Raw genomic sequence first — 27,818 nt, 5'->3', positions numbered from 1 at the left:
TAATGGAATGGATATGAGCAACACATCTCGAAGAACAACAGTTACAACGGTGAGTAACCGTCTTTTCACATTTCTCTCAAAGCTGTTGTTCCAGGATGTCTGCAGACTCATGCAGATAACACTGCCTCTGTTTGCATTTGAAGAAGTTTCCTTTACAACTATAAAGACAAGAGAAATTACTCTTTTAAAAAGTGAAAGTTTAGATTCTGGGTCCAAGATGCAACCACCAGCAATCAGACTGTGAAAAAGCATGTAATAGCCCTCCTGTTTCTCTGTTCCTTCCTGTGTATGAGCCCATCATGATGACAGATAAAGAAGGAGGGAGCAGAACTGAGAAGCCATGGATTGTAAAGATAACTACACACCCTTTCTCCAAAAGTTAGATTTATCAAGGTCTTTGCTTGCCCGGACTTGAATTAAGAAGTAGAATAAGACCAAGAATTTCTTAAACACCTGCTAATACCAATACTAGAAGTGTTGCTGCAAAAGCCATTTTTAAGGCATAACATTCCTTAGTATTAATTTTGTTCTCTGAAATTACATGGCTATTGAATTACTACTATTGGCATTTTCTTAAGTGTTCATTTTCAAAAGTATCAGCTTGACCTACCAATTTGATTAGACCTATGGTAATAAAATATCAAGTTAGGATGGTCTTGTAGCTAAAAAAACAAGAATCTGAGGCTATGTCTACCCTGCCCCACAGTTCAGCCTGGGGAGAGTGTGAATACAGTGCTCGCCACAGTGCTGCACTGTAACTCCCCCATGTGATGCTGCAAGCACAAACTAAAATGTTCCTAATTCTGACAAGGATTATACGAGGAATGTTTTAGTTCATTGCCACAAATCTACATGGGGAAGTTACAGCACAGCACTTTGATGCGGACTCTTATGCACACCCTTCTAGTCCAAACTGTGGGGCAGTGTAGACAAATCCCATTTCATGTCAGGAGAGTTGGGTTCTTTCCTGACTAGGCCCCAGATTTCCTCTGTGATTTTGGGCAAGCTGTCTTTGAGCCACTCATTGCCTCCGTTTCCCCATCTATAAAATGGGGATATTGCTACTTCACAGTGTTGTTATGACTTAGGCCCTAAGTTAGGAAAACATCCCTATTCAGGAAAGCACTTAAGCACATATAAGCATGTACTTACATCCCATTGAAGTCAACAGGAAGTTAGGCACTTTCATTAAAGCATTCCTTAATTATGGTCTGAGGTTTTTTTAATATTTGTAAAACACCCTGATGCCCACTTGAGGGGTATTGTTGAAATGCAAAGTGTTATGACTGATTCTTTTAAATTTAGTTCCAAATTCAGGAAGACAGGCTCATTTAGGCAGATTTTTTTTTAATTATGTAACTTTTTTTTTTTTTAATTTAATGTTAAATAATTCTACAATGCAAGGAATCTTAGCCAACTTTTAAATACCTTCTTGAACAGAAATGGTGATCTTTTTTGTCAGGGTTTTTGTTGTTTTAGGAAAATTCCACTTTCATCAAAGTCCAAATGTTTTGAAAAATGCGGTGATTTCAACTACATTTTGTTTTGAAAAAAATTAAATGAAGCATTTTTGATCATGCTGAAAAAGCCATTTCAACATTTTTGGAACAAACCATTTCAATTTTTCATTTTGAAAGAATTTTTTCAAACAAAATTCATTGTTTTTATACTAAAAACACTTTAAAATATAAAATGTCGAAATCAGAACTAAGTTCTTAGATTCTCCCAAAACTACATTTTTTCAGAGTTTTCATTTGTGGGAAATTTCTAAATGTTTTGATTGTGATCAGGGCCGGCTCCAGGCACCAGTGAATGAAGCAGGTGCTTGGGGCAGCCAATGGGAAGGGGCGGCACGTCCAGGTCTTCGGCAGCAAGTCCCTCAGTCCCTCCTGGAGCGAAGGACCTGCTGCCAAATTACCGCCGAGGAATGAAGTGGCGCGGTTGAGCTGCCGCCGAAGTGCCGCCGATTGCGTTTTTTTTCCCCCCTTCGCCACTTTGGGCGGCAAAAAAGTCTGAGCCGGCCCTGGTTGTGTTCCATTTTGGAGTAGAAATCAAAATCGTGGAATTCTCACCCCCCCCCCCCAAAAAAAAGAAAGAAAAGGAAAAAATCTGGTTCCCCACCCAGCTCTATTATTGAATCTTACCAAACAGACATGTTTTGCTGACAATGCCTCCTGGGTCACATGAACAGAGGAAAGAAAAATACATAGAACTATTTTAACAGCTCATTTGAGGAAGTGTGTTATTAAAGTCAAATAAATGAAGTAAAACAGCTATTATTAAATTTTAAAAAAATCCTGTTAATCCAGCATTAAGGTTATAGATTTCAGCACACAAGGCAGGAAATTACAGTACACTTGGGAGCAGGCTTTAGGAAGTGCGGGGCCCAATTCAAACATTTTCGGCGGGGCCCCAGCAGAGGTGACTAAAAAAAAAAAAAAAAGTAAAAAAAAAAAAAAGCCTTTCATTTCTTAGCAACCGGTTCCCTATAAAAAGTTCTGATTTAAGGGATGTGCCACAGTATGTATTTTTTGTACCAATAGGGTTGCCATACGTTCGTATTTTCCCAGGAGAAATTTTTAAATTTTAAAAATTCCTCCCGGACGGCGATTTAAGAACCAAAAAGCCTGACATGTCCAGAAAAATACGGATGTATGTTAACCCTACCTAAAGTTGTTTTTTAAAAAGATGGAAATAAGCTCCGTTTCACATGTGTGGGTCCCCACCACTCCCTGGGGATGTGCTAGGGTGACCAGATGTTCCAATTTTATAGGGACAGTCCCGATTTTGGAGTCTTTTTCTTATGTAGGATCCTATTACCTCCAACCCCCTGTCCTGATTTTTCACACTTGCTGTCTGATCACCCTAGCCGGTGTGCACATGTGTGGGTCCCAGCCGCTCCCTGCCCCCCCTCATTGAAGCAGGTGTGCAGGGATACTGCCCTGGGAACTGTAGGGCACCACTGGACATGGGGCTGGCTGGAGGCAGGGCAGGGGCTGACTGGAGGTAGGGTCTGGCTGCATGCAGGATAAGGGGTGCGGGGCTGGCTGGAGACAGGGGTGTGTGGGATGGGCTGGCTGGCTTCAGGCAGGGCCACAGGGGGGTGCGGCATGGGTTGGCAGGGCTGGAGACAGAGGAGTGCAGGACTGGCTGGCTTCAGGCAGGGGAGTGCGGCAGGGGTTGGCTGGAGATAGGGCAGGGGGTAAGGGGCTGGCTACAGGCAGGGCAGGGGATGGAGGGGTGGTGTGGGCAGGGGTGTGTGTGGAGCTGGCTGGCTTTGGGCAGGGCCTCAGGGGTGTGTGGCAGGGGTTGGCTGGAGACAGGGCCGGGGGTGCGGCAGGGGCTGGCTGTGGGCAGGGGGTGCGGGGCTGGCTGCGGGCAGCAGCAGGGCAGGGGGTGTGGGGCGGGTGCAGGGCTGATGCGGGCAGGGGGTGCGGGGCTGGCTGCGGGTAGCAGCAGGGCAGGGGGTGTGGGGCGGGTGTAGGGCTGATGCGGGCAGGGGGTGCGGGGCTGGTTGCGGGCAGCAGCAGGGCAGGGGGTGTGGGGTGGGTGCAGGGCTGGTGCGGGCAGGGGGTGCGGCAGGGGCTGGCTGCGGGCAGGGCAGGGGGTGCGGGGCTGGTGCGGGCAGAGGGTGTGGGTACAGCCCACCCTGTACAGTAAGTGCCCCCTCCTCTTCCCTCCCCCAGCAGGGTAGCAGCAGCAGGAGCTGGGGAAGCAGCGGGGCTCCAGTGGCTATTTAAAGGGCCGGGGCGGTAGAAGCAACAGGAGCCCCGGATTTTTTAAATAGCCCCCAGAGCCCCGCAGCCCTACCCCAGGACTCCAGTAGTGGGGCTCTAGTGGCAATTTAAAGGGCTTGGGGCTCCAGCCCCTGCTGGGAGCCTTAGGCCCTTTAAGTTGCCCCCTGGGGAAGCCAGGCCACCCGGGTACAGCACACCGGCTCTTGCTGGTACGCCGTACCGGGGCTTGGGTGCGGGGCCCTCTTAGGGGCGGGGCCCGATTCAGGGGAATTGGTTGAATTGGCCTAAAGCCGGCCCTGCTTGGGAGCTGCTAGCCTATGCTGAATTCTGCACCACTACGCCTTCAATACTGCTGTTACCCATGCTAGCTAGAATCCAAGTTAGCACAGGTATGGCCTAGCCATGCTGCAATCACAACTTCATTTGCAGTGTAGACATATCCTAAGTAACAGAAAGATCTTTTTGTGTTACCATAAACAAAACAGGTTATTGGAAAAATACCTGAGAGTAAATTGTTTAGGTGGAAACAACAGGAACAAAAGTGGAGGGGGGGGGGAAGGAAACGATTTGACTTATATAAGAATGGATTTAAAAAATTAATTCCATATGGTTCCCATAGTGCAGAAGCTGGGGTGAGTGCAGGGCTGGCTCCAGCATTTCTGCCGCCCCAACCAAAAAAAAAAAGCTGCGATCGGCGGCGGCAGTTCAGCGGCAGGTCCTTCACTCCTAGAGGGAGTGAGGGACCTGCCGCCCCCGAATTACCGCAGGTGCCGCCCCTCTCCCCTGGCCGCCCCAAGCACCTGCTTGTTAAGCTGGTGCCTGGAGCCGGCCCTGGGTGAGTGTGTCGGGGGAAATATGATTTGTCAGGGTTTGCCTGGAAACAGGAGAGAGAAATCAAACCAGCCCCGCTCACACTGCTTGGTATCACAAACATGTTCATTTTATGGAATCTATAACCTGTGTTTATTTTCAGTCCACAAGATCATCATTACAATACACTGTCCCACCACTACCACTGAGTAAACTTCATTGGAAAACTATAATGAGCTAAACTTCATTGGAAAATTATAGTGACACAAGTTGTTTCTCTCTTTAATACATATACAGTGACTGCGAATCATGAAGTCCAAACAGCACTGAACTGGTTAAAGGGAAGCTGTGCACAAGGCTCGTAGTCCTATCCCACAGATACTAGATGAAGTGGATGTAAACTTAATTCGTCTCAAACAGCGAGAGAAGCAAATGCTTTTGTTGTTTCCTGTTGCATGCATTCTTCGTAATGGAGGCATCACCAATAAAAACAAAGAAATGCATTACAGTAAGATTAAGGATCTGATTTAAACTTGCATTGCAATGAAATTTCAGCATTAATATAGCGACAACAGTCCTATTTCTGAAGGTCCTCAGAACAGTCCATGTTCCACCTTATCCTCTATCTGTGTGTGGCTGTGATATGTATGACTGCTCATATACCTGAGTTCCTCCATAAAGCATCACTGTAGCCTTAACTCCCAATTTCCTTGTGTTAGTGGGTTTAAATCAGACTGCTAAATTCATAATCTTGTATTGTTTTTGTATATAATTTACTTTTTTTGTAATGGTGGAATAATCTGTGTTGGATTTCCATTGCTGAAGTAAAAGGCTCTGATTGCCAGAAGAGATTTGATGTCCACTAAAAAATTAAACTGCTGAAAGCTACAGCATGGAGGATGCTCCTTAAAGCCAACTGCAGCCCCAAAGGAGGACCTAAGGTTTGTCAAATGTTTTGAGATTCTCAGGAGAAAGGCACTATAGAAGTGGAAAGTTTTATTTAAAGATTTCCTCTCAGCCATTGAACCTTAGTCCTCCAGATAGTCTGAGCTGTTCTCTCAGCTTTTCTCTCAACTCAGGGGTATTTTCTAATAATAATTAACTCTAGGGATTTTCAGTTTAAGGTACTTTCTGTGAAAAGCAGGATGAATATCGAACAACTGGATACCAACCTATTCTGAACATATGCACCAGAAACTGCCTGACCAAGATTTTCAGAAATAACAAGTTGATTCAGATGCCTCAATTTTTGGGTACCCAACTTGAGACACCTTCAAGGAGGGATTGCTAAAAGGTGGATGCTCAATACTTTCTAAAATCAGGCCTCTTACAGATGTGAGAAGTTGGGCACCCAAATATCGTGGAACCCAAAAAATCACTAGCCTCTTTTTTGAAAATTATGACCATGGGTTTTTTTAATATGTAACAAACGTGTGGAACTGAATGTTAGTTAATGTAGATTTTTGTCCTATATTTAAAACATTAACCTCAAGTCCTAGCTAAATTTACTTTCTATAATATATTATTTTGTACCTGGGCAATATATTTTTGAGACGTGTGCCCAATTTCGTTTTGGGCACAATTACTTTAAAAATATTTTTCCATGCACAGGTTTGGTTTTTTTTAAGTGAGGATATCATCTAACCCTCACCAACCAATCCAACATTTTAGGGTGTAAGCAACTTGAACAGTATGAGTAACTTGCACTGAAGAATTTTTGCTCTTTACATTCTCAGATTGCCTTCTTGAATTTATTCTTGGCTTAAATGAACAATTTCTACAAAAGAGTATTTGGTCTGTACATTGTTTCCAAATAGTTAATTGCAAGTATTCAGCCACTGAGCTGTGGTGACTTCATTTTTCCTGACTGCATGAGTTTAACTTTGAGAATCAGGTTCATGAGTTCAAATTTAGTTTTTCACAAAAATTCTCCAACATTTCCCAAATGCTCTTGACAGTAAATTTGTTCAGTAGAATATTTGTCAAAAACAACAAACACGACAAATTAAGCGGAAGCAATTTGATTCTCAGGAACATTTTTTGTAGTATTTGCTCAACTCTGTTAGCAACTTAGTAAACTAGAAACTGGATGTTACTCTGGCATTTTTCACTCCTTGCAAAGAGTAATTCTGAAGACAGCATAAAAGTAGGATGATTTCTAGAAGAGAATGTGGTATAAGATGTATTTTGACAGTTGTAAGAACTGTAGAGTTCTATGTTAGTCAGTTCCAGTCTAACATTTTTAGAGCAAGGGCAAGCATTAACTAGACTGTTCTACCTTCTTCATTTCCCATCAATCCCTTTCTTCTCCTCCCCACATTTCCTGTCTTACCCATTCCATGACACTCCTGTCACTCACCCCTTTCTCCTTCTTCCTGTTTGAGCTCATGCCATCCATTCTTTCCTTATGTGGCTGTCATCAATATCTGTCTCACTCTTTTCCTCTCATCTCAATTCCTCATCTCAAACCTAGACGACTTCAACTTCCCTACTGATAACTTATCCAGCTTCCTTTCTTTACTCTTCGTTTGACCTCCTGTTTTGGACTGACTTTTCTACTCACCACAAACCTGATCCATTGCTCATTGACCTCAGAAAGTTTGAATCAGGCCCCACTTTGATTGCTTTCTTGGCTTTCTCTAAGCACCATTCTCACATATCTTAGTCTCAGAGTTCCTTCTCTCAAACTCACCACTTACTTAATATTGCTCACTACATCAACTTTTTGTATTGCTCATCTGCTCTCAGTTCCTTCCTTTCTTAATTTCTCTCACCTTTTACAACTCTATGGCCATCATGTTCCTCTTCCTCAGATTAGTTTCCATTGCTCATTTCTCTCACAGCCAGGGCCGGTGCTAGGTTTTTTGCCGCCCCAAGCAAAAAAAACGTTGGCTGCCCCCCACTCCCACCCTGGGCTCTCCCCTCCACCACACCCGCACCCCCTGCCGCCCCAGCACTGGGCTCTCCCCCCCTCCCCGACCCGCACCGCCTGCCGCCCCAGTGCTGGGCTTCCCCCCACCAAGCGCTGACTCCGCCCACTCCCCCCTCGCCTCCAGCCGGTCCAGTGCTGGCAGGATCGGGGTAAGCAGCGGGGCTCCCAGGCCGCGCCTCAGCCCAGGGTCCCTCCAGCCGGGGCTCCCACCTCCAGGACTGGCTGGGACTGGGGAGGACAGAGCTGGGGGACCGCCCCGGCAGGGGGCTGAGGAGCCGGGGCAGGGCAGCCCCAGAGGGACCGGAGCCCCGGAGAGCGGGACACAGGCCCCGCACAGCAGCGCCCCGCCCTCTATGGCCCCGCTGCTGCTGCTGCTCCTGGCCACCCTGCCGCAGTCCCTGGGCAGCTCTGGCCACTTTGCCCAGCCCCGGCTGCGGCACTGGGGGGCAGCTGCCCTGCGGCACCTGCAGGCGGCTCCATGTGCCCCGAGGGGCAGCCCCCAGTCCGAGTGTCCCACGCTCAGAGCCCGCCCGGCCATAAGGTGTGGCCGCTGCTCCCCAACACGAACCACAGTGGCCCCAGGGCGCCCCCAATGCAGGACGCGCTGCTGCTGCCAGGGCTGGCTCTCGGCTTTCGCCGCCCAAGCACCAAAAAAAAAAAAATTAAAAAAAAAAAGAGGCTGGCTGGAATGCCGCCCCTGAAAATGTGCCGCCCCAAGTACCTGCTTGGTTTGCTGGTGCCTGGAGCCGGCCCTGCTCACAGCAGTGTCCATCCAGACATGCAGAAATTTGCTTTTCCTGCATTTGTTTCCACCCCCTCAGATGGTCTCACTGCTGAGTACTTCTGAAGAGAATTCAGGGACCATAACTGACTTCCTCCACTTCTTTCAGCTCTGCCTTTTTCTTTGCTAAGCCAGTTTGCTGCTCCTCCATGATTGACTTCTCTTCCTTCTTTATGAATAGTCTCTAAGTTTTGCAAAACTTAATCAGTGGGGTCATCAGCTATTAGATTAGCTGCATGACTATCAACATCAAAATCCCACTGGCATCAGAACACAATTTAGGCCTCTTTGTACATAATGCTGATTGTTAACCCGATTTGACCTAATTCACTACCATTTTGTGCCATTCAACATAGACTAAGAAAAAATATTGTATTTTAAAAACAATTATTAGTACAATGTTATTCTAAAATGTCTCCTAGTTTCATTCTTCCTACTTGTTGGAATTGTTGCCTCCTTTTTAATTTTTATCTTCCACTCATTAGTAGGCACTGATCAATACAATTCAATATAAATTAGATAATATAATCTGCTTATTTGTCCAGCAAAATGGGGGAAATTAAGTTAGTTATTGACTCAAAGAAAAGTAGTCATTGAAAATTAAATATATAAAATAAAGAGTGTAATTAAGAACTACCTTTTTCCTACAAGTGATTAGAAATGCCTATGTATTAGCAGAGAATCATTAACTGAGAAATAAAAATAATTCTTCTGTGAGGTTACTTCAGTATAAGCTACTAACAGCGAATTGGTACCATGATATTTTGATCGTAAAATGAGGGATCTCTTTGATTTACCTGAATGCATCTAAGAGGATGAATTTTTTGCTACTGTGTATTTGCACTTCAGCAATCCATAAATATCTATAGACAGATACGAGGGCAATGCAAATTGGATAAAATAGGCAAAAATACTTTATAATGCAGAATCTGAGAAAGGTCTGAAAAATCCATTTTCCATTCACTTTCGTATATGGAAATGCTCTGTTTGTGCCAGCAAATTTCAAGTGATCTTTTAATATAAATATTTCAAAGTGGGAATATAATTTTGTTAAGTTGTTTATAAAAGTTTCATATTTTTTTAAAAACACTTTTGAATAAAAGAGCTTTAAAAGTATTCTCACTGGGGAAGACTTTTTATCTTTTCCCCACCCTTTTTATCCACCCAGGTTGTAACTACTATCAATGACATTCTTTGGATGTTTACAGTATTTATTTATGTAGCTTGCTCAGACAAAAAAGAAGGGAGCAGAGTCACCCATGGCACATATATAGCATAACCTCATAAAGGATTCAAAATTTAGAAGAGCAAGTATAATGATGGGTTAGTGCACTAACCTTTCATCCTTGTTGACCTACTTCAACATCACTTCCACTTTACCAAAAATTGTTACATTGTAATGTGAAACCCTGCTTTATGCTGCCGCCTCTTTCATTGTTGATCCAGTTACAGTCCTATTTGGATATTCCAGATAATGCGCACTCAATATGAAATTCTCATCCCCTTGAAGTCGGTGGCAAAATACCCACTGACTTCAGTGAGATCAGGAGTTCACCCACAATATTCCTCCTTGGCTGACTTTTTACCTTTCTATTGTATCTGAACAGAGAGCTCATCTCTTTAATGATCAAACACTTCTGAAGCTATTCCTTTTACCCATCAAAATGGGTGTCTTTAACCTGATAAACTGCAGAGGTCAACCAAGCTGCTGAGGTCTTTTAAGGGGAAGCAAAGTTTCCAATTAGAGATTCAGAGAGATTAACAAAACAGGACAGTACTTTTGTCCATTACTGTTACAGGAACAAATTCACTAGAGAGGAAGGAAGTGGTCTTGGGATCCTCCAAAAGGCTTGACTCACTCTCCATTTAGTTTTTTTAAGTTTAATATTCAAGACCTCAAGATGAGAGCTCTGAAGACATGGATGAACAAGAATTCCTCTTCTTACCTGCCTAAAAATCTGTGTAGAAGAATTTCCTTTGCTCCTTACTGTTCCTTGAATCGAGTGGAGACCCCTGAAATCTATTTTTAGGTTGTTTTACTTTAGTTCATTTGCTTTCTCTTTTCTCTCAAGTCTGAGGAGTATGGATAGAAGTGTATGAATACCTAGTTACCCACTTTGAGAGTGCACACTCACGCTGGCCTGGTCATTTCCTACGTCATGGAAACGGTGGATGGGAAGCACTCTCTTCTCAGTTCTCATAGGGGATGGAGAGATATGCAAGCAGCATTCTCCTTATAGCATCTGTCAGCCTGCCTCAATAATCATGTAAACAGAAAAGTATCGCACACCTACAGGTGCAGTAGCACAACTATAGTTAAGGTTGTGTCATGATGTCCGTTTAAAGGTCAGCCTAAGTCCTCTAAATTCAACATGGTTAGTCAGATTTCTTTGAGATTTGGTGTGCCTCATGAGGGAGCAGGCCCGGGGTAGTGACCTGTATTCTGAGTCATTTGCATGTGGGGTTCTGGAGATATAAGACCCACCAAAAATTAGCCATTTAAAAAAATTCTTCTAGGTGTGAGGTTTTATGGAGAGCTAGAAAGCTAATTTTTGACAAGCTGTGCATCAAAATGGTCTTAATCTGTGGAGTTTTCAGATATCGAAGGTAGCACATGGCACCCAGTAAATGTTTGGTGGACCCAAATTGAGAATGGTATTTAAGAAAATGTACATTTTTTTTATACTCTATGTGCTCCAATACAGAGAAATGGCTAGAAAATTTCAATTTCTGCCATTTTATATGATTGAAATATGACTCCTGTAAGAGCTCTAAAATCTGAACAGTTAATCGGATTGCTTTGAAAACTGGTGTGCCTCATAGGGACATGGGGTGATATTAGTAATCCAAATTTGGGACCAACGGGTTCCCAAATTACAATACTCAAAAAAACCTGATTTCCTTCTGTTGCCTTGGACTGTTAAACTGAGAAGTACTAATGACTGGATGAATCAGACCTCTTGGTGGCTGAAAACTCATCCTTCAATTAACCTATCTAAGGATAAGTTAATCACAAGCCCACACTTGAGACAAAAGGAGTTTTTAACTGAGTGGCTGGAGGTTGCTGCAATTTGTCAGTATTGGAGGGCAATTTTATTTTGGGGGCACTGTAATCAAAGTATTTGAGAAGAAAAATAAGACACGTGACTGTTTCCTGGAAGGGGAGGGAATGGAATATGGAGAGAAGGGTTTGGGGCTGCAGGAAGTTATGAGAAGGGGAATATGTGGGGATGGATGGTAGGGGAGGTGAGAGAGGATGGGGGCTCAGGTAAGGGAGGCATTTTACCCCGAGATCTGCCAGTACATCCCAACCCCACATACTGTCCACAGCTCTGCCAGTCCACCTTCCTGCAGCCCCAGTCCTGCCAGTGCACCCGATCCCTCCTGCAGCCCCACCACTGTACCCTGACTGCTATCCCACACATTTGCTAATGTACCCCACCTCTGCACCCCACCCTTCCTGCACCCCACAGCTCTGCCAGGGCATTCCAACACTGCATGAAAATTAAGTGTTGGCAGAACATTAGACATTAGAGGGTTCCTGGCTGATCCGAAAATGTGTACTGTAGGGTATAGAAACATTACAAGGTCTGACATCTCAGGGTATGTCTACGCTACCCGCCGGACCAGCGGGCAGCGATCAATCCAGCAGGGATTGATTTATTGCGTCTAGTCTAGACGCGATAAATTGACCCCCGAGCCCTCTCCCGTCGACTCTTGTACTCCAGCGCCGCGAGAGGTGCAGGCAGAGTCAACGGGGAGTGGCAGCAGTCGACTCACCGCAGTGAAGACACCACGGTAAGTCGATCTAAGTACGTTGACTTCAGCTATGTTACTCAGTGTAGACCAGGGCTCAGTGTTTCTCAGAGATGGGATACATCTAATGGACAGGGCCCACAGGATCTTTCCCTCACACATAAAACTGTCACTATTTTGGAACAGAAACCCTGTCTTTGATTTCTCTCACCAGCCCTGCCTCAAATTTCACCCACCAACCATTCTGAACCCTGACCTGGAACACCATTCCACTGTAACATAGTTGTCCTTTGCTCCAGGCAATGGTTCTCAAGCTGCAGCCCATAGGCTGCTTGTGCCCCAAACAACACACAGCCCATGTGACATCCTCAGGGCCATACAGGTAGTATTGGATGTGGCCCACATAACACACTGTGGGCTGCATATGCAGCCCACAATGGTAAATAAGTTGAGAACCACTTCTGGAGGCACTTCATATGTATTGAGTTATAGGAGGGGGTGAGTAACGGCAATAGAAAAATGTGTATACCAGGGCGTAAAGGCTTCAGGGAGATGAGTTCTCTGATTTCTGTGTGAAGGCCTGAATACGTTAGTGGGGATGGGGCATGCTGGGGGGAGGGAATGCAGTGAATGGGCTAGGGGCATTACTGGAGAAATGTGCTGAAACAGGGCTGGTGGGGCACAGCTGATATATGAGTGGGGTGGAAGGAGACTGCAACTGGTTCGATTTGCTAATTATAGGTACAACTACCTAAATGACTTCTAACTCCTACCAACATCTCTTTTCCTGTTAAAAAATCTAGGAAACAACTGCAACCCGCCCCCCCCACCCCCCGCCCCACATCCCAAATAATGCAGATTTAAGGTTGCTTGGTGGTATGGTATCCCCTTACAGAATACTCAGTTGAGCAAAATGCAAATTTCTGAAAACCAGGAAATGCAAAGTTAACTTTGCCCATGTAACCTTAACTCTGCCCTCTTTCAGTAATGCCCCAATAAGCCCTGGTAACACACATATCCTTACTCTGTCAACCCCACAGTTGCTGAAGTGTACAAGCTCTTCACCTCCTTTTACAACCCATTCACTCTCCCCCACAGGATTCCAGTTAACACTATTAAAGGACAAAAAAAATAATAATTGCCCATGCCACCTTCCCTCCATCTTCTTGGAGCAATCTGTCTGTATGCACATAGTGCCAAGGGCCGGCGAAGTATGCACTAAAAAAGTCAGACGTTTCCAGATCTGGGCTTATAGTCCCACACTTGAGCCAACTCCTCAGACAGAATATCACACCTACAATTTAAGAACCACTTTATGGCCTTTCTCAATTCCCTAACCCTAAGGCAGTGTTTTTCAAACTTTTTAGGCCGCGTACCCCTTTCCAAATAATGTAGCCTATTTCATACTCCTATCTGATACAGGGTCATAATATATCTATGATTAGATTGCCAAGTCCCACTAAATAAAATGCGTTGTCTGCCAGTACAGGATTTTTCTCTTGTACCCCTGACGAGAGCTTGTGTACCCAAGTTTGAAAACCACTGCCCTAAGATTATGTCTACATTTGAACTGGGAGACGTGACTTCTGGATCACACAGATGTACCTGCGCTAGCTCTGTTCAAGCTAGCACACTAAAAATATCAGTGTAGCCAGGGTATCATGGGTGATGGCGGTTTAGACTAGTTCCCAGAGTACCTACCCAGGGGTGGCCAGGTAGGTTTGTACTAGGGCAGCTCATCCAAGCCACCCCTTTGCTACCCTGGCTGTGCTGCTATTTTGAGCATGGTAGTTCAAGAAGAAGAGCATGGATACATCTACACAAGCTGGGAAGCACAGCTGAAATGTAGATGTGGCTTTATTCACAGGATACTATTTCATTTCTCTCCTACCCCATTAATGATAGCAGAACAATATTGGTTCTATCAGCAACATCAGGGAAGAGGTGAGTTGGTAGCACAGTTTGTTGTTGCTCTAAGGTCACTTGTCAGACAGAGCATTGTCAGTTCCAAAAAACATTAAGTGATGCTCTGCATGAACGATTTGTCTCTGGATTATGCAATGACCAGATCTGGAAAAAGTTACTGAATCAGCGCTTACATTCAATAAAACTGTTGAGGTAGCTATTCCCATGGAAACTGCAGAGAAGGCTCTGGAATTTAATCTGAACTGAGGAATACACCACCTGAATCAACAAAACCAGAGGGTCATGGGAATGTAAGGAATTTCCATGTGGCCATTGTGCACACACTATGCATGCTGAGGAGGACTGTTGGGCATGCCAGGTCATTTCCTGGAAGTGCCAGGAGAAAGGACACATTGCTGTAACCTGTTGCACAGTTCAACAACCAGCAACACACAGTAACCATCCATCCTAGAAGACATCTATGGAGACTGAACCTAAGAAAAGATGGAAATTGGGAATTCAAAATGTAAAAAAAGACAAGAGCACTGATCAAGATCAAGCATAGCATGTGTTATCGAAAGCAGGAGTAAGAGATGGCATCTGGGTCACACTCTTGATTGAGGGAGCTTGGTACTGGAGCTGCCATCTCACTGATTACTGCATCTAGCTCTCATCAGACTTTGTCACAAGTTCCTCTGGAAGAAACTTCCATAATTTTGAAGACATACCAGAGAAAAGTTAATCCAAAAAGGGATACTCCAGATGAAGGTTCAACTAGATGGATGGTTGTTTTATCTTTTCATGTCACTGAAGGAAATTATCCATCATTATTTGGCAGCACTTGACTTGAAATGCTCATGGTACAGTGGACCAAGATCAAGAATAATCTTGAAAACACCTTGAAACCTTCAAGAAATACTGGACAGACACTTCAACATTTTTGAAAAAGAACTTGGACAGATGAGGAGCGTGTCAGTGAAGCTCACTGTTAAATCTGACAGTCAGCCAAAATATTGTAAGCCCGGAGTTATGCCTTATGCTCTGAAGCCCCTGGTGGAAGCTGATTTGGACTGTTTAGTGAACACTGGAGTCTTGTCACCAGTTTCACACAGTGAGTGAGCTACACCCATCATACCAGTGATCAAGAAGAATGGCTCCATGCAAATTTGTAGAGATTTCAAATTGATACTGAGTCCAACTTTAGGTGCAGACCGGTATCCACTACCTTACACTGAAGATTTGCTTGTTACTCTTTGTGGAGGACAGTGTTTCAGTAAATTGAATTTGCTCAATGAATACCTGCAAATGGAGATTGATTCGGCATCTCACAAATATCTTACAATCAATGTGCAGAAAGGCTTATTTTGATACAAAAGGTTGCCTTTTAGAATTATACCAGCATCTCCCCTGTTCCAGAAAGCCATGGATGAGATCCTGAAGGGACTGAATGGAGTTCAGTGCTACTTGGATAACATCCTTGTTACAGGAAATAATCAAGATGATAATCTTTGGAATTTGGATGTGGTTTTACAATGTTTGGAAGACCATGGACTGAGAGTGCATTGAGACAAGTGTGGGTTTTTCAAATTTTCAGCTGAATATCTTGGACACATAATTAATACCACTGACTTAAAGAAATCATCAGGGAAAGAAAAGGTGATTCTTCAAGCACCACCACCAAAGAACATGTCACAGTAATGCTCATTCTTAGGACTGCTTACCTGCTATGGTAAATTTCTGCCTAATCTGATGACAGTATTGGAACCTTTACATGAACTGCTACAAGAAAAAAAAAACGGACTAAAGAACATGATTGAGTATTTAGAGTAGTAGAGAAACCATTGACATCACCCAGAGTTCTTATGCACTTGGATGCCTCACTACCATTGCAATTGGCTTGTGATGCTAGGATATGGAATGGGTACAGTTTTTTACCACATTTTTCCTGAGGGCATGGAGAAACTAATTGCCTTTGCTTCACAAACACTCACAATCCCTGAGAAGAACTACGCAGAAATCAAGGGAGATGCTCAGTATTATCTTCAGAATTCTGAAGTTCAACACCTATCTGTATAGTAGACATTTTACTTTGCAGATGGATCACTGCCCATGAATTTCAATTTTTGGACCAAAACATAGAATTCTATCATTGGCTGCTGCTCATATGCAGTGATGGGCATTGCTACTTTCAATTCATTCCTATACTATTCAGTTCTGTAAAGAGACTCTTCATGGCAATGCTGATGGACTGTTATGTCTGCTATGCCCAATCTTCCATCAGCACAAAGAAACTTTGGACACAGTGTTTTATGTCAATTTGATGGATAGATTACCCATCACTAGCACAGATATTAACAAAGAAACCACTAAGGATGATGTGCTTTCTCTTGTGAAAAGAATGGTATTACCAAGTACAGTGTTGGAGCATAAGAATCCCCAGTTTACAACATTTGTGTCAGATCAACCTGAATTATCTGTGAATCAGGAGTGTATCTAATGGAGAATACGAGTGATCATTCAAAAAAAAATCACTCGATTCTCACAGTCTGGTAGCTCTTCATGAACATCATTTTAGTATTGTACAAATGAAGGCCATAGCCCCGAGTCATGTCTGTTGGCCAGGAATGAAGACATGGAGAGGAAGGTGAAGTGCTGTACTAAGTGTCAACAAATTCAGCATGATCCTGGCCCCGCTCATCTATACTCTTGGTCATGACCACAGATTCCTTGCACACTGATGCTTTGAGGTTTCACCCAGACCAATAAAGGGTTGTGCCACTGCCTGCTCTGTAACCTTGAATGCTTCTGTGCTGTGATGCTTTGACCCAGAACCCTGACACCGGCAGCCTGCTCACTGCACAATGACCTCAGGCTGGCCTCCATCAGCCTGTTTATTCCTTGCAGGGTGACACCAACAGCCCATCTGTCCCAAGTCTCCCCAAAACTATGCTGCCTGCAGTGTCCAGTCCCTCTCACTGGACCCTCACAGAAACAAGATTCCTTTATCTTGGACAGGCGGGCTTAGGCACTGTCTGCCAAACAAACACATTTCCATCACACATCTATAATTCTTTATACACAGCTCGTGCATACATGACGCAATAATATTGATGACCAGAGTGATACCAGTTTGCATATGACACCTGCACAATACCTTTTAGATACAGATTATGACAACAGTAAATTGGGCCAATCAGTGTGTCAGGACTGATGAGAGTTATGTTATGGTGTGTGCTCTTTAAATTGGCATTGACGGGCTTCCTGGATCACAGATACGTATCCCTGTGGACTTTGCTGAACCATTAGAAGGTTATATGTTTTTGGTCATCATTGACACCATTTAAAATGGCCAGAAGTTTGCAGAATGACTTCGACTATAGCTACCAAGATCATTGGACATCTTCATATCTTGTTTAGCCAGTCTGGTCTACCATTAGGGTTGGTGAGTGACAATAGACTTCAATTCTGTTCAGAAGAGTTTCAGAGGTTCTTAGTTAGAAATACAATTCAGCACATTCGTTCTGCTCCATAGCATCCTGCCACAAATGGACTAGCAGAACACTTTGTACAGACATGTAAGCATGCCTTAAGAACAAACTATTCTATTTTGAGTCACCAGCAGAAATTGGACAACTTCTTGCTTGTCTATAGGAACACACCACGTACTCAGGAGTCACATGTAAGTCTTTGTTTGAAGCAATCTTTGCATATCTGTTTGGACCTGCTATGTCCTAATGTTGCCCCATGTGTCGCCAAATCCCAAGCTATACAAAGTGAAACTTGTCATTGTTCTTTCCGAGCAGGAGACTTAGCATGGACTCACAACTACAGATGTGGAATGAAATGGGTACCTGGAGTTGTAAAATGCACAGGACCAGTTTTGTTTGTGGTGAAACTCTCCGATGGTAGTTTATTGAAAAGACATATGGAAAGGTTGCAGCCTCAACAAGTACCAGAGTCTAGGGCTATTCCAGTAAGATTTTCTGTTTTTCCAATCAAGCTGCCTCCTGTTACAACTCCTAATTTTATAGAATCATAGAACTGGAAGGGACCTTGAGAGGTCATCTAGTCCAGTCCCCTGCACTTAAGGCAGGACTAAGTATTATCTAGACCATCCCTGTCAGGTGTTTGTCCAACCTGCTCTTAAAAATCCCCAATGATGGAGATTCCACAACCTTCCTAGGCAATTTATTCAGTGCTTAACCACTCTGACTGTTAGGAAGTTTTTCCTAATGTCCAACTTAAACTGCCCTTGCTGCAATTTAAGACCATTGCTTCTTGTCCTGTCCTCAGAGGGTAAGAAGAACAATTTATCTCCCTCCTCCTTGTAACAAGCTTTTATGTACTTGAAAACTGTTATCATGTCCCCTTCTCCGGCTTCTCTTCTCCAGACTAAACAAACTCAATTTTTTCAATCTTCCCTCACAAGTCATGTTTTCTAGACCTTTAATCATTTTTGTTGCTCTTCTCTGGACTTTCTCTAATTTGTCCACATCTTTCCTGAAATACGGCACCCAGAACTGGACACAATACTCCAGTTGCGGCCTAATCAGTGCGAAGTAGAGCGGAAGAATTACTTCTCGTGTCTTGCTTACAATACTCCTGCTAATACATCCCAGAGTGATGTTTGCTTTTTTTGCAACAGTGTTACACTGTTGACTCATATTTAGCTTGTGATCCACTATGACCCCCAAATCCCTTTCTGCAGTACTCCTTCCTAGGCAGTCATTTCCTATTTTGTATGTGTGCAATTGATTGTTTCTACCTAAGTGCAGTACTTTGCATTTGTCCTTATTGAATTTCATCCTATTTATTTCAGTTACTTTTGATAACTTGTTGGAAGGAACTCTGGTACCAACTGTTTCTGTTGTACAGGACAATGTCACACCACCGCATTATCCAAAAAGAATGTCAAATCCAGATGTGCATATGAATTTATAATTTGTTTAGCTAATGAGTTTCTATTCCAGGGCAGAATAATCCCTTGCAATTTGAGAGTCTGTGCTAGTCCACACACAACTTTTAGTTTGCCTTTATGTTAGCCCTGTAAATGATAATGTATTTGGAAAGTATTTTAAAGCTGGGTGGAGAAATGTGATGTTCTGTCCCTTTAAATGTTTGGGCGTTCTGTACCGACCTTGGGCAGAGACTCACTTTTGTTTGTTCCTGTTTGTTGCCAGAACAATAAAATCACCACAAAAGATAGAAACACAGCTATCAGCTTCCCTTATGTCTATCTCCTTCACTGTTGGTTCTAAATATAATCTGGGTAACTTTAAATCCGCATTTCCTGGTTTTCAGAAGTCTGAATTTTGCTCAACCCAACATCTTGCAAGGGGACAACATACCACCAAGAAACTTTAACTCTATTAACATAAAATCCTATATTATATTAATATTACATATGTAATCCTCTCTTTAGGAAGTCATCTTCCCCTGGCAATGAAGGTTAAGAGTTAATCTGAAATGTAATGCTTAGGAGATTAAAGGATCTGAGGCCACATCAACATGGCCTTATCCTGTGTGGCAAACTGCACTCAACCTCTGCATCAAAGCCTCCTAGTTTCTTGAATACACTAGGGTGGATGAATTAGAATTTTTATAGCAGATTTAGGTAAATTCAGAAATTGAGGATTTTAGGACATAAGAACATGAATAATACACAACACTATACTACCCTGTGACATTTATTTTGATATTATATCACTTATTCTACACTGCTCCCAAATTTTCAATGCCGTGCATATTTTTTGTACTGACAATGCATAACTGTATTTTGGAAACTGTCAGGAGGGGAGGGGGATATTTTGGCAGGTGGGCACGGGGTAGTTGGGGCTTTGGGCACCCAGATGGCAGCTTGAGGTCTCAGCCCCCAATAGCATTTTGGCAATGGAAATGAAATACCTCTTTCCCTCCACCTGTTGACAGGATTGGATGTAACATGACATTTGGGAAAAGGGTTAGGGGGAGGTGACTTAAATTTCTAGTTCTTTATCCTAGCCACTTGTGGGCTAGTGCACTGATTTCACACCCTACAGAATAAAAGTCAGGTGAGCTTCAGTCAATGTGGTCCCATCTTCCCAGAGCCACTTTTATGAGAACTTATAAGGAGTCCAAACAAAACAAAACGAGCGAAGACTGCAACTACAACCAACAGTCTCAACGTACAGACCTGAAGGCAAGGCCCCAGTTCACATCCAGCTGTCCCCCTCCCAGCAGCCCTCTGTATTGCCCTGACTCCCTACTCCCTCTAATAGGTCAGGGTTAATTGGCTGCTACATTTGGGTGTGGGCTAGGGGGTGCTCTTGTACCCTGTTACACCTGCCCTTGGCAACAACCAATTACCCCCAGTACACAATAAATATGGATAAGTACAGCTGGTTGGAAATTCTTTGACAAACTGGTTTTTCAATGAAACAAAAAGGCCATTTCTGTCAATTGAAATGTTTTTAAAAAGCTAGATTTTAACAAAATTTAATTTAGAAAAACACAAAACAGTGTTTTGATAATGTTTAAACATCTTGTTTTGACATTTTCAGATTGAAAATTTTGATTTTTCATATCAAAATGAAATTCATTTTTATATAATTTTAAAAAAGGTCAAAATCAGAGCAAAATATTTTGATTTTAATCGAGAAAAAAAATTTCAATTGACCCCATATCAACTTTTTTTTCTAAAACTCATTTTGTGAGAAATTCTATTTCAGAATGGAAAACATTTGAAAATCATGGTATTTCCTGTGAAACAGAAAATCTGGTTCCTGCCCAACTCTATAGTTAAGCATATTAGCTGGTTATTTCTGCTAAAAATATCAGCACAGAAATAGGCAAAGATGGCATTTAAACTGTCATCATTCACTTTCAGAGTTAACATGCAATTAAGAAGAGTAGAACATTGCACGTCTGAAGACTGTCATTTCAAGCTGTCTGCAGACTCATGCATGTGGTTTATACTACACATAAGGGTGTGTGTGTGTGTGTGTGTGTGTGTGTGTGTGTATATAAATATATATATATAGAGAGAGACAGCTTAGGATCTGCCTTAAAATCCTGTGATAAATGGAAGCTTCCATGAATGTGGAATACACTGGGCCTCACTTATAAAAATAAGTCATTTTTGTTCCATGCCGTCTGATGTGAGGAGCAAAGAGAATATTTTTGCTGCTGTCATCAGGATCCAGAAAGCATGGCATTAAAACTAGCTCTGGTTCCTCGTAGCAAGAGCCATTTAGTTTATTCTCTATGCAGGAAGAATTCTATTGGGAATCATTTTGATTTTGTACATTAGTTTTCACTGTGTTATTTTGCTATATAAATTTTTAAAAATAAAGTGCATTACATCTCCTTGATTATAAATATGTATCTGGATAGTTTATGGAACTATTGTGAGGCTTTTCTGGTCCCCCTGAGCACTGTTGAGTGGTGTTTGTGTAACAAATGTATGCTAGGCAGCACATGTGCTGCTGAAAATAATGTATGTGCCTCAGATTATTTGAGAGACTAGGTGGGTGAGAGAATATTTTTACTGGACCAACTTCTGTTTACACAGAGCTCTTCAGATAATTTTAATAAACTTTATGACACTGATTTTTTGTTCCCTTTTCACTCTCTTTCTTTCTGTAAGGAAGATGCATACATACTACTCAGGTTAAAACAGTTAGGTATCTTCTTCACTTTTGCTTTGTTTAAAGCTTCTATTTCAGAATACAGCATGCTCTGTGTAATACTGCAGGAAAAATGGGATGGTCCTAAGGAGAAACCTACAAAAAAATGAACCATGGATAAAAATGAATATTATCAAAAAGACCCCTTACCTGGCTTTCCCAAACATATATTAATTTAACAGCTAAATTCAGTCATAACATGGAATTAAGCCACTGTATCATATTTTTAGTGAGTGCTCAGTTGATTTACACAGGCATCTTGTGAAATGAGCATTCTAGATGGCCATTATGATTATAGTACTTCTCCCAACACTATTTTTATGATGCATACTTTCAAATCAGTGAACTATATTCAGAGCTGTTTAGAAATGTCATGAGGAATGCCACTTTAAAAAGTGTTATCTATTTTCAGTTGGCGAAGCCATTCGGTTTTAAGCAGCTTTAAGCTTTTTATTGAAATACCTTATTCTGTATAAGTCTCCCATTCATAAAACCCCAAAACAAAAACAACAACAAAAAATTAGGCATCACAGATGTTTTCCCTTCATAAACTGAGTTTTCCATTGTGTATTTCTGCAAATGTTTTTAACAGTGTTATACAATTCTACGATATAGTTACATTTGTTCTCTCACTATTGTTGATAATAACTACCAGCTCTGTGATTTCTTTGGTTTTTTTGGGGAGGTGGTTGGGTTTTTTTTACAATTTATATTCTGTCCACAGAAAACAAACCTTACAACAAAATGTAACCAGATCTGGATGGCTACAAGCTGGTCTATTCCTAATGGATCAGGGGACAATGTGTTCAGAATGCTGGTTAGACGGATAATTAGAGCCAGTGACACTCTCACCATCTGGAATGATTACAGTTGTCAAAATCTGAGATGACTCATTGTGCTGTGGGGACCATATCTCTAATGGCAGCACTAATCATAAGGGAACAGTAGACAGGGATGAAACTGTTGTTAAGTGTCATAGTTTGAGGAAAATGTTCAGCAAGAAAAAGAGGGAGGGGCCTTTTCTGACTTAATATTTTTTTCACACAGAAAGACAAGATGCTCTGACTCTCACCAAACCAGAGGGTTGTGTGATTTTCATGAGTTCCAGCCACCACTGAGAGTGCATCTTCTTATATGTTTTCAGTCCAAACTAAAACTTGTTGTATAGATTCTTACATACAATCCCTGCAGATTTTGTTTTATTATGCACTGAAGAAAAAACAAACAAACAAAAAGAAAACCTCATGAACCTACAGTCCAGTAAAACACCCACTGAAGTAAATGGGAGCGTTGGCAGAGTAAGGACTGCAGGATTTGTCCCTGAATGATCAAAGCAATTATTAGTATGTGGAATTGTTTCACAAAATTAACATAATATGATTAAAATAAATAAAGGATTTTTGTGCGAAAGTCTTAAACTATTTAAGAATGGGAAAACCAAATCTACAGAATTGCTATGAGATTTTCTTAATAACAGCTATGGCTGTTTTGATTAGAAAAAATGTAGTTAACATTTGTAAGGAAGTGTGGTTTTTATGCACTTCACCAATACATACAGAAAAATTGGGAGACACATTTGTGAGTGGATTAATTTGAGAAGCACAGGTGCTGTATAACAGAATCAGGCTTCTGAGTATAAACAAACATAGCCGGGACTATCCGAAGAGCTAAATATATTCTCTTCACACTGCATATAAGGAAAAGAAAATTGAGAGAGACATTAAACTGCAAATCATTTTGCAGAAGTAACAAGCAGTGTTTGAGTGACAATACTATAAGGAAATGTGCAGCAGGCATTGCTGTCTCTGTGGAACTGTGACTGTCACAGTATACAAATAACACTGCTCTACAGCCAAAATGCTTCTGAAATAAATGTAGTCAAACTTTACTAATTCAGGGTCACTGAGAACGAAAATGATGCTTAAAATTGTTGATTGGCTCTGGTTTTCAAGATATGCTATTGGGTCAGTATATACGACCCTTGACTTGGGAATGGCGGAGATAAGTGAGTTATAAAGGGAAGGGATCTCAATTTAAACCAGAAATGACTAAAATACATCTTTGACTGGATCTATGACTAAATCTCTGACTGGGTTTGGACAGTACTTGCTTTTTAGGCAAAACAATGAATGATGCAATCTGAAGCTGGCAATGCATCATACATGATATGAATTGCATCATGTTATTCCTAGAAGTCATGGATGATGCAATTGTAACAAAGTTTACATCACTCTGCTGAACAAATTGCCCTATATCAGCTCTAGAAATCATACAGTGTCGTGCTCTCTTATTTGTCAGGATTTGATTTTGCAAAGGGACACATTTCTGTTTAGCCAAAGTGAGCAGAGATGCCTCGTACTTGTGTGAACAGTGCAGATAACTTCTGCTATGTTTGTGGTGAAGTGACTTTTGCATCACAAAAGCGCAGTATAACCACTATGGTTAAGAAAGCCTATCACCTTTATTTTGGCTGCAAAATTGGAGATCAGGACAAGAGGTGGGCCCCACACATATGCTGCAACACTTGTGCAACAAATCTTCGCCAGTGGTTGAACAGGAACAGGAAATCTATGCCTTTTGCAGTGCCAATGATTTGGAGAGAGCCAACAGATCATACCAGCAATTGTTACTTCTGCATGGTGCCTCCAGTTGGGAAAGGTGTGTCAAAGAAGAAAAAGTGGACTGTGCATTATGCAAACATTCCATCAGCTATACGCCCAGTACCCCACGGAGAAGGACTGCCGGTTCCTGATGCACCAGAATCATTCTCACTTGAGTCAGATGAGGAAGAGGAAGAGGATGAAACTTCTGGTCCTGAACCATCAATGTCACAGGACCCACATTTTCTCCCATCCTCCTCCTCTGAACCACACCTCATAACACAAGGTGAACTGAATGACCTCGTCAGGGATTTGGAACTACCCAAGAGTAAGGCAGAGCTGTTGGACTCCAGACTACAGCAGTGGAATCTCCTGGCAGGTGATGTTAGGGTTTCCATGTTCCGTGACCGTCAAAAGGATCTTGTCCCATTCTTCTTCATGGAAGGTGATCTTGTAGCCTGCAACAACATCGATGGTGTGATGGCAGCCTTCAACATCGTTCACGATCCAGATGAGTGGAGACTGTTCATTGATTCATCGAAGACGAGTCTTAAAGCTGTTTTACTGCATAATGGCAATGTTTTGCCATCAATTCCAGTTGGTCATGCAGTCCATATGAAGGAAACCTATGACAACATGAAACAACTTTTGAGGTACATAAACTATGACCAACATCAGTGGCAGCTTTGAGGCGATTTGAAGGTTGTTGCTCTCTTGCTTGGTCTGCAGACTGGATACACAAAGTACTGCTGTTTTCTCTGCCAATGGGATAGTTGTGCAAGAGATTCCCACTACATCAAGAAAGATTGGCCACTCCAACAGTCACTGGAGCCTGGGAGGAAAAGTGTTCAGCATCCACCCCTTTTGAATCAAGGAAGATTTTGTTACCACCCTTACACATCAAGCTGGGTCTGATGAAGAACTTTGTCAAGGCCATTGACAAAATACAAGCAGCTTTCAAGTACCTCCATGGAAAATTTCCAAGGTTAAGTGAAGCTAAGATAAAGGAAGGTGTCTTCGTTGGTCCTCAGATTCGTGAACTTCTTCGAGATGATGCATTTGACCATGCACTGCGTGGCAAGGAAAAGACGGCATGGAAAGCCTTCCAGTTAGTGGCAATACATTTTCTCGGAAACAACAAGGCAGACAGCTACAGGTTGTTGGTGGAAAACCTCCTCAAGGCATATAAAAGCCTTGGTTGCAACATGTCACTAAAGATACATTTTTTGCACTCTCATCTAGATTTTTTTCCACCAAACTGCAGAGCAGTGAGCGACGAGCACAGCGAGCGATTTCACCAGGACATTGCAACAATGGAGAAACGCTATCAGGGCAAATGGAGCCCATCAATGCTTGCAGACTATTGCTGGACAGTGACAAGAGATGCTCCATTTAATGAATACAAGAGACAAGCCAAGAAGCGCCGAGTAGACACTGAATAGGACTAAACTATGTACAGAATAGTTTTTTGCCTTTTGTTTCATAATAAATTTTATTTATATAACTCTTTTGCTGATTTTTAAAGTGTTACATAAACAGGACAGGTGAAATATTATCATGTAAAGCAACCATAAACACATGAAAAGACCTAGGTTTACAATTTATGATTAAAACTCTACTAGCTACACAATATACATAGACATAAAATGTAAAAACTTAAATATCTTAGAAACAGTAGCCAATCAGTTGTTTTAATTGTCATATTTGAATTCAGCACATCAAAATACATAATAACTAGCACATTTTATCTCTGAAGCAGACGACTTCTCAAAAATTGTAGACCAGTGTAATTAACACAGATAAAGGGAATAGCTAAGGGAAAATAATTGGCTGGGAATAAAATTAAGAGAATATGGCCATAAAGCTGAGGTTTTATATTGTTTCATTAAAGATAAATATATTTAACTATTGTTCATAAGAAATGTTTATTTTAGAAGACACTCAAACACAAATGAAAGACTTACTAACTATAGTAAATCAGACGTACATTAAACACAGTGTTACACTTCATATAGCCATTGCTATTTCTTCCGAATTTCTACAGTAACATGAATAGTTTTACAGGGAGATTCCAAAACATACTACAGTAGTAGCTAGAAAAAATAGACAGTTTGTGAAAGTTATCAGTCTAGAAATGACTGATTCCTGTGTTTCTGATGTAAAGCCAAATTGCCAAATGCAAAGGCAAATATTACGATGAACCAAAATACTCTATCTGAATACATCCTGAATGTTGGGAAAGTTCAGGTATTTATCCAAAACTTGCAGCTCAGGCCCATTTGTAGAAGAAATTAAGTCTCTTTCTGTACAGTTCTGCTTTACAAAGATTAATTTTGTACTTCATGAATAGTGAGATCAGTCACTTAAGACTTAAGTTAATATTTAATAGAAATGTGTCCAGAACAGTACAGGAGCTCTGTACTTCTCCCTCAGATTCTGGGCAAGTTTGGACACAGATTCAAGTGTCTTGGCTTGAGACTCTACCTAGTTCTTTAGTTTAATAAATGAATAGCTATAATCAGTACACCATATAATAGCCCACAACCTTGAATAGGCCACTGTAATCTGAAGCATCTACTGATCATTTCTGTGTACTCACATATTAGAAAGAGGAAAGTGATGCTTTTGGATCCAATCAAAGTTCCATTTAACTCTGTGGGTATCTCTGCACTGAAGTCTGTGGGAGTTCCATTAAGCCTTTGATTATCCTTAAATGATGCAGGTTTACAGGAACCATTTTTCTCAACCTGAAAAGATCCCAATTTGGGGCACAATGTGTGACAAAGACCCAAATGAAGGGCACAAAAAATATTTGTGTAGGAAACATAAAATGAGGTGGGACTGAGTCCTCTTGTGTAAATAACTTTCCCTATAACCTCAGTTTCATTCTTTATTTCTCATGTAATTAATAAATAGTAAAAGTTAGGGACATCACATCTGTGTGAAGTGTAGGGATGAAAAAGAATGACATTTCTTGAAATTAGGAACATCTGAAAGGTATGACAGATGCTGTTCCTATTCTGAAGCCAAGTCATCTACCCTGTACAAAGAGTAATAGCGCCATGCTTTGCCCAGCTGACTTTCATGGGGGAATGTAGTTTCCTCTACTCCTCTCATCCAGGCCACAAATAGAGCCATTCCCGTGCCTACTCTTACAGTTTCAGAGCTGCAGAAGGGTGCCTACACTCTTCCTCAACAGGTTTTAATCAGTGACTCCCTGCAGTGGTGGATTCACACCTCTATTCATTCTGTCCCTAAACCTCACTCCCTATTACTGCAGAGAGAAACACTCAGCAGGGCAAGCGAAGTCTTCCTGTGCAGCCTCTCCACAGCTTGATGCATCCACCAGCATAGTGAAACCAAGTCTGTTCCACAATTTTAGAGCCATCTGCATCCAGGGGGCCAGGACTTTGCCCACAAAGATCAGATATTGGTTGGAGGTGTACGGTCTTCTTTTAAAAAAAAAAAGTATTTCCCCCACTTTCCATTAATAAACTGGACCACAGTAATTTGTGACTTGACTACTGTAACCACTGTCTCTCTGGCTTTTCAACTTTGCTTCCCTCCAGTCTATCCAAAATACTGTCACCAACCTCATTTTCCTCACCAACCTCTTTCATCATATTACCCACT

The 27,818-nt window shown here is 42.0% G+C and overlaps 1 protein-coding gene across 3 annotated transcripts in view; it reads left to right on the top strand.

The window, feature by feature from the left end:
- The window catches only part of TMEM154 (transmembrane protein 154), a 57,244-nt gene extending 31,208 nt beyond the window's left edge, over positions 1–26,036 (top strand). For 2 of the 3 annotated variants that reach the window (XM_005307370.4, XM_005307369.4), the window contains exon 6: positions 4,845–9,376. In XM_005307370.4, the coding sequence (XP_005307427.1) occupies positions 4,845–4,860 (16 nt within the window). In that variant the 3' untranslated portion in view covers positions 4,861–9,376. Of the gene's footprint in view, positions 1–4,844 lie in introns of all 3 variants that reach the window. The other variant, XM_065597830.1, reaches the window with a different exon arrangement.
- Positions 26,037–27,818: the final 1,782 nt, after the last annotated feature.

This window comes from Chrysemys picta, chromosome 5 (assembly GCF_011386835.1).
Source record: "Chrysemys picta bellii isolate R12L10 chromosome 5, ASM1138683v2, whole genome shotgun sequence".
NCBI classification, from domain to species: domain Eukaryota; kingdom Metazoa; phylum Chordata; order Testudines; family Emydidae; genus Chrysemys; species Chrysemys picta.
Note: the sequence above shows the minus strand (reverse complement) of the source record. Positions and strands in the feature narration are given on the sequence as shown.